The sequence below is a fragment of the Clupea harengus genome, chromosome 23 (genome assembly GCF_900700415.2).
Source record: "Clupea harengus chromosome 23, Ch_v2.0.2, whole genome shotgun sequence".
Lineage (NCBI taxonomy): Eukaryota > Metazoa > Chordata > Actinopteri > Clupeiformes > Clupeidae > Clupea > Clupea harengus.
The window spans coordinates 23,224,266-23,231,765 of NC_045174.1; the positions used below are offsets into that span (position 1 = coordinate 23,224,266).

General features: G+C 47.7%; 1 protein-coding gene across 1 annotated transcript in view; it reads left to right on the forward strand.

Moving 5' to 3' along the window:
- The first annotated feature begins 583 nt into the window (after positions 1 to 583).
- The window catches only part of pecam1a (platelet and endothelial cell adhesion molecule 1a), a 12,757-nt gene continuing 5,840 nt past the window's right edge, over positions 584 to 7,500 (forward strand). The window contains exons 1-6 of the mRNA XM_031560927.2: positions 584 to 907; positions 2,208 to 2,489; positions 3,507 to 3,791; positions 5,122 to 5,391; positions 6,060 to 6,347; positions 7,281 to 7,500. The exon at positions 7,281 to 7,500 is cut by the window's right edge and continues 80 nt beyond it. Coding sequence (XP_031416787.1) covers positions 724 to 907; positions 2,208 to 2,489; positions 3,507 to 3,791; positions 5,122 to 5,391; positions 6,060 to 6,347; positions 7,281 to 7,500 — 1,529 coding nt within the window. The 5' untranslated portion in view covers positions 584 to 723. The remainder of the gene's footprint in view (positions 908 to 2,207; positions 2,490 to 3,506; positions 3,792 to 5,121; positions 5,392 to 6,059; positions 6,348 to 7,280) is intronic.

Below are 7,500 nucleotides of genomic sequence, written 5' to 3' on the forward strand. Positions count from 1 at the left end.
CGTAGGAGATGTTTCTTGTACCCATGATTCACAAAGCTGTATTCAACCTCTGAGAAATGTTTGAATCCTTTCTGTACAGAATATGATTGGTGGATTCAAATAAATCATTTAAATGTGTGTGTGCGTGTGTGTGTGTGAGCGTGTGCATGTGCGTGAGCGTGTGCGTGTGTGTGTTAGGTGTGCGTGTGTGTGTGTGCGTGTGTGTGTGTGTGAGAATTAGTAGGTAGTGTCGAAAATAGAACAAATGTGGTCTAAATGGATTCAAGATCTTCTGTCCATAGAAATTCAAGTGATTTTCCGTGTGTGTGTGTGTGTGTGTGTGTGTGTGTGTGTGTGTGTGTGTCTGTGTCTCTGTCTGTGTGTGTGTGTGTGTGTGTGTGTGTGTGTGTGTGTGTGTGTGTGTGTGAGTATGTGTGTGTGTGTGTATGTGTGTGTCTGTGTGTGTGTGTTTGTGTGAGTGTGCGTGCGTGCGTGCGTGCGTGCGTGTGTCTGTGTGTGTCTGTCTGTGTGTGTGTGTGCATGTGTGTGCGTGCATGCGTGCGTGTGTGTGTGTGTGTGTGCTGCGTGTGTGTGTGTGTGTGTGTGTGTCTGTGTGTGTCAGCCTTCACCATAGACCAGGTCTCCCTGGCATTGGCTCCTGGCCCTAAGGTGGAGACAGGAACCAACGTGACGCTGCGGTGCCAGGTCCAGGTCAGCCACAGTTCCCACAGTTCCCCCCAGCGGATGGTCCACCTCTTCAGCTTCCTGCTCAACCAGGGCCAGGTGCTCTACGCCAAGAACAGCAGCGAGGGCCAGGTGGAGTTCAGCTTCGCCCCCGCCCGCGCCGCCCACTCGGGGGGCTACACCTGCCGCGTGAGGGTCCTGGAGAAGGAGAAGAGCAGCCGGGAGCAGAAGCTCACGGTCTCAGGTTAGTTCCCGAACAGGATCTTTCTTCTCTCTCGGGGGCGACAGTGGTACAGGAGGTAGAGAAGTCGTTTAGTAATCAGAAGGTTGCTAGTTCGATTCCCTGTCGAAGTGTCCTTGAGCAAGACACTGAACCCCTAATTGCTCATGGTGTGCCATCAGTGTAAAATGTGTATGTACGTCGCTTTGGATAAAAGCGTCTGCTAAAATGACTAAATGTAATTAGTCTCAGATTAGTTCCCCACAGGAACTTTCTTCTATGTAGAATCTAACTTTCTTTTCAATTTTTTTCAAAGATAGACCTATCCATCAATCCACTGCATAGACCCACACATCTATGTGCCTGTTCCGTCCATCCATCCATTCATTCATTGTTTATCAATACATCCATCCATACATATATAAATTATTTATCGAGACGTCCATACCTAGATATATACATTGTTTATCAATACATCCAACTATACATATATATATATATATATATATGTTGTTTATCGATGTATCCATGCATCTATGTGTCTATTCAATCACTAACTGATCCATCTGCCCATGTACTCATCAATCCATCCATTTATCAGTCCATCCATCTATCCATCATTTATCAATATACACACATCCATGTGTTAATCACTCACTTCAGTACCACACACACACATCCATGTGTGAATCACTCCCTTCAGTAACACACACACACACATCCATGTGAATCACTCACTTCAGTAACACACACACATCCATGTGAATCACTCACTTCAGTACCACACACACACATCCATGTGTTAATCACTCCCTTCAGTAACACACACACACACATCCATGTGTTAATCACTTCAGTAACACACACACACATCCATGTGTTAATCACTCCCTTCAGTAACACACACACACACATCCATGTGTTAATCACTTCAGTACCACACACACATCCATGTGTTAATCACTTCAGTACCACACACACATCCATGTGTTAATCACACACTTCAGTACCACACACACATGTGAATCACTCTGTTCAGTAACACACACACATCCATGTGTTAATCACTTCAGTAACAAACACACATCCATGTGAATCACTCACTTCAGTAACACACACACATCCATGTGAATCACTCCCTTCAGTAACACACACACATCCATGTGTTAATCACACACTTCAGTAACACACACTTCAGTAACACACACACATCCGTGTGTTAATCACTTCAGTAACACTCCCTTCAGTAACACACATCCATGTGTTAATCACTCACTTCAGTACCACACACACATCTATGTGTTAATCACATCCATGCTTGCAGGCCTGATGACCCCTATTCTGTCGGCGACCCCCCGTGCCATCTACGAAGGTCAGGAGGTGAAGGTCAGCTGCTTGGCCCCGGACGAGGAGGGCACCCTGATATTCCACCTGTACGTAAACGACAACTACAACCGGCCCGTCACCAGCGCGCCGCCCGGCACGGAGGTGGCCGTCAAGCTGACCACGCCGGGCAGCGCGCGCATCCACTGCAAAACCACCCTGCTGGCCAACATGGCGGCGGGAGAGTCCAACCTCAGCAACGTTGTCAACGTTATCGTGCGCGGTGAGAGCCAGCATCAGTACACTGACCTAACCACACACCCAGGCACCAATCACATTGATGATTACAATCACATGGGAGCGGCAGTGGTACAGGAGGTAAAGAAGTCGTTTAGTAATCAGAAGGTTGCTAGTTCGATTCCCTGTCGAAGTGTTCTTGAGCAAGGCACTGAACCCCTAATTGCTCCTGATGTGCAGTGTGCCATCAGTGTAAATGTAAAATGTGTATACATTGTAAGTCGCACATATGTAAGTCGCTTTGGATGAAAGCGTCTGCTAAATGACGAAATGTACATGGACTAAGGCGCCGATGACACTAACCAGCTATAGCAACCGCAGATGCGGTGGATTTCCTGTTGTTTGTCATAGTTCTGCAGCACCATCTGCCAGACTGCTAGCATTGTGCTAGTTACCTCAGAGCAGACCGCTAGCATTGTGCTAGTTACCTCAGAGCAGACTGCTAGCATTGTGCTAGTTACCTCAGAGCAGACTGCTAGCATTGTGCTAGTTACCGCAGAGCAGACTGCTAGCTAGATTGTGCTAGTTACCTCAGAGCAGACTGCTAGCATTGTGCTAGTTACCTCAGAGCAGACTGCTAGCATTGTGCTAGTTACCTCAGAGCAGACCGCTAGCATTGTGCTAATTACCTCAGAGCAGAGCTTTTGAGTTTGAATTTCCTGTTGTTTGCCGTGGTTCAGGAGCACAATTGGCCAGACTGCTATCATCAGTGCGCGCACGCGCACACGCACACACTCACACTCACACTCACACTCACACTCACACTCACACTCACACTCACACTCACACACACACACACACACACACACACACACACTCACAGACACACACACATTTAATCTCATCCAGTTACAGACGAGGGGAAGAGTGGTAGACTACTGTAGCCTATAAATTAATATAAAAACACCAAGGAGCTCAGATTTAAAAAAAAAAACATCGTAATGTCATAGGCCCTTCTTCCTCTTTTTGTTTTGTTGATGTTTCTTGCATTCTCTCGACCCAGAGCTGGAGGTCACGCCTACCATCCACTTCTCACCCTCATCTGTCATCGAAGGCGACTTCCTGCGGGTTGACTGCGACGTGCCAAACTTCAACGAGCTGCCGGAGTCCGAGCGCTCCAAACTGGAGCTGTTCCTCACCAAAGATGGCCGCATTCTCAGTCAGGAGCGCGGCAAGCAGAAGTGTGGCCACACGCTGCGCACTGTCTCGGAGGATTCTGGGATGTATGTGTGCAAGGCAGAGATTGAGTACGTGCAGAAGACTACGAGTGGCACTGTCTCAGTGGAAGGTATGTAACTAACTAACACTGTAACAGGTCATAGTGTTGAGTCGACTGACCCTGAAACAGGTCATAGTCTTAAGTCGACTGACACTGAAACAGGTCATAGCGTTAAGTCACCTTTCGACTGACACTGAAACAGGTCTTAGTGTTAAGTCACGTTTCGACTGACACTGAAACATGTCATAGTGTTAAGTCGACTGACACTGAAACAGGTCATAGTGTTAGTCACCTTTCGACTGACACTGAAACAGGTCATAGTGTTAGGTCGACTGACACTGAAACAGGTCATAGTGTTAGGTCGACTGACACTGAAACAGGTCATAGTGTTAAGTCACCTTTCGACTGACACTGAAACAAGTCATAGTGTTGAGTCCCCTTTCGACTGACACTGAAACAAGTCATAGTGTTGAGTCACCTTTCGACTGACACTGAAACAGGTCATAGTGTTAGGTCACCTTTCGACTGACACTGAAACAGGTCATAGTTTCAACACTGCCTTCCTCAAGCAGTCTGAATGGGGCGTAACAGCTGGCTCTTTAGTCAGGATTTTAGGCATTCCGCACAGCCTCGCAGGGAGAGGATGGAAGTCTACTAGACCTGGGTGTCTTTGTTGTGGTAGTGTTGTCTCTCTGCCATCCTGTTTCTCCGCGTGTTTGTGTAATCTAACTCCTTATCCAGTGTAACTAGTGTAACTAACTGCGTGTTACTAACTGTGTGTTACTAACAGTGTATGATAACTGTGTATGCTAACTGTGTATGCTAACTGTGTATGCTAACTGTGTGTGCTAACTGCGTCTTACTAACTGTGTGTTACTAACTGCGTCTTACTAACTGTGTAACTAACTGCGTGTTACTAACTGTGTAACTAACTGTGTATGCTAACTGTGTATGCTAACTGTGTGTGCTAACTGTGTGTGCTAACTGTGTAACTAACTGTGTATGCTAACTGTGTATGCTAACTGTGAATGCTAACTGTGTATGCTATCTGTGTATGCTAACTGTGTATGTTAACTGTGTATGCTAACTGTGTATGCTAACTGTGAATGCTAACTGCATGTTACTAACTGTGGATGCTAACTGTGTATGCTAACTGTGTGTGCTAACTGCATGTTAGGCCTACTAACTGTGTATGCTAACTGTGTATGCTAACTGTGTGTGCTAACTGCATGTTAGGCCTACTAACTGTGTATGCTAACTGTGTATGCTAGCTGCGTGTTACTAACAGTATATGATAACTGTGTGTGCTAACTGTGTGTGCTAACTGCATGTTAGGCCTACTAACTGTATGCTAACTGTGTATGCTAACTGTGTATGCTAACTCTCACCCATCCCTCAGAGCTGTTTGCGAGACCGGAGGTGAGAGTATCCCCTCCGGTGGTGTTTGAGGGTGACACCTTTACCGTGCGGTGTTCCGTCTCGTCCGTGGCTCCGTCCCGGGTCAACCTGACCACCGTCACGTACCGGCTCTTCCGGAACGACAGGGAGCTCCAGCGCGGGCAGCAGTACACTGCGGCGGCCGGTTCCGCTCACGACGGCGGCTACTTCTGCGAGGCCAACGCCAAAGAGATCGTCAAGAATAGCACGGAGGCCATCGTGAAGGCTAAGAGTAAGAGCTCACACTTTAGGTCCGTTAAGGACAGTTCACCCTAACACACACACACACACACACATACACACACACACACACCAGCCAGACACGCACACACACACACACCAACACACACACACCAGCCCAACACACACACACACACACACACACACACACCCCAACACACACACACACACCAGCCCAACACACACACACACCAGCCCAACACACACACACCAGCTCAACACACACACACCACCCCAAAACACACCAGCTGAACACACACACACCAGCTCAACAAACACCAGCCAGACCAACAAACACCAGCAACACACACTAGCCCAAACACACACCCGCTTCAAACAGTTGCTCTGTGATTGCAGGCATTTGTTGGCATCAGTTTTATCCTTCAATATGGTGAATATTAGGGCCTTGCTCTCGTCTAGACTATTTCCAATGCCAAGTCATGACTTGTGTCTTTCTCTCTCTCTCTCCCTCTTTCCTTCTCTCTCCATCTTTACTTCTCTCTCCATCTTTCCTTCTCTCTCCCTGTTCTCCCTGTCTTTCTCTCTCTCTCCATCTTTCTCTCTCCCTCCATCTTTACTTCTCTCTCCATCTTTACTTCTCTCTCCATCTTTCTCTCTCCATCTTTCCTTCTCTCTCCCTCTCTCCCTCCCCCCCCCCAGTGCACCCCTCCACCCCAACCATCAGTGCGGAGGGCGGGGTGGTCATCATCGGAAAGCCGTTCCAGGTGTTGTGCCGCACCGGCAGAGGGAGCCTCCCCATCACCTTCACCCTCGTGGGGGGTCAAAGGTCACCGCCTCCGCCGCCTCAGCGGGTGTACGCCCTCTCCGCCCTCTTCAACGTGTCGGCTATCAGGAAGAGGGCGGAGCTGGCGGAGTTTTCGTGCCGGGCTCAGAACGACGCCACGCGACCCGTGGTCACCAGCATGTCACTCAGAGCGGCAGTCACAGGTGAGGGACTCAGTATGTCACTCAGAGCATCAGCCAATCACAGGTGAGAGACCTCAGCATGTCACTCAGAGCATCAGCCAATCACAGGTGAGGGACTCAGCATGTCACTCAGAGCATCAGCCAATCACAGGTGAGGGACTCAGTATGTCACTCAGAGCATCAGCCAATCACAGGTGAGGGTCTCAGTATGTCACTCAGAGCACCAATCACAGGTGAGGGACTCAGCATGTCACTCAGAGCATCAGCCAATCACAAGTGAGGGACTCAGTATGTCACTCAGAGCCTCAGCCAATCACAGGTGAGGGTCTCAGCATGTCACTCAGAGCCTCAGCCAATCACAGCCCTGAGACTCTAAATGCATCTCCACAGAGGTACCTCCCTAACAGGTGCCACAGGGCGACAGCTCTAAAGTGACACAGAAGCTCAGAAACATAACATAACATAAGAAACATAACATAACATAAGAAACCTAACATCAGAAACATAACATAAGAAACATAACATCAGAAACATAACATCAGAAACATAACATAACATAAGAAACAAAACATAACATAAGAAACCTAACATCAGAAACATAACATAAGAAACATAACATAAGAAACATAACATCAGAAATATAACATCAGAAACATAACATAAGAAACATAACATAAGAAACATAACATAAGAAACATAACATCAGAAACATAACATAAGAAACATAACATAACATAAGAAACATAACATAAGAAACTAAGAAACATAACATAAGAAACATAACATAAGAAACATAACATCAGAAACATAACATCAAAAACATAACATAAGAAACATAAGACCCTCCCTCCCTTCACGAGAAGATCTCTTTTCTTTTACTTGATCTGATGTGATTATTGATGATGTCACTTTTCACTGCCACCCACCAGCTACTCACCTTAATACCCTCTCCAGAGTTGGTCTCCATGGCAACGCTGACGGTGGAGCCCTTTGGGGGCGGGGTCACGGAGGGGACGGACTTGAAGCTGACCTGCAAGGCCCCCCAGAGCTCGCCCCCCCTCAACTTCACCTTCTCACGCAGCCTGCAGGGGGCGCCGCTCGGCCAGCAGCAGCCGATCCAAACGCTCGTCGTGCCCAGCGTCAACCAGGCCTCTTACATCATCCGGGCCATTGA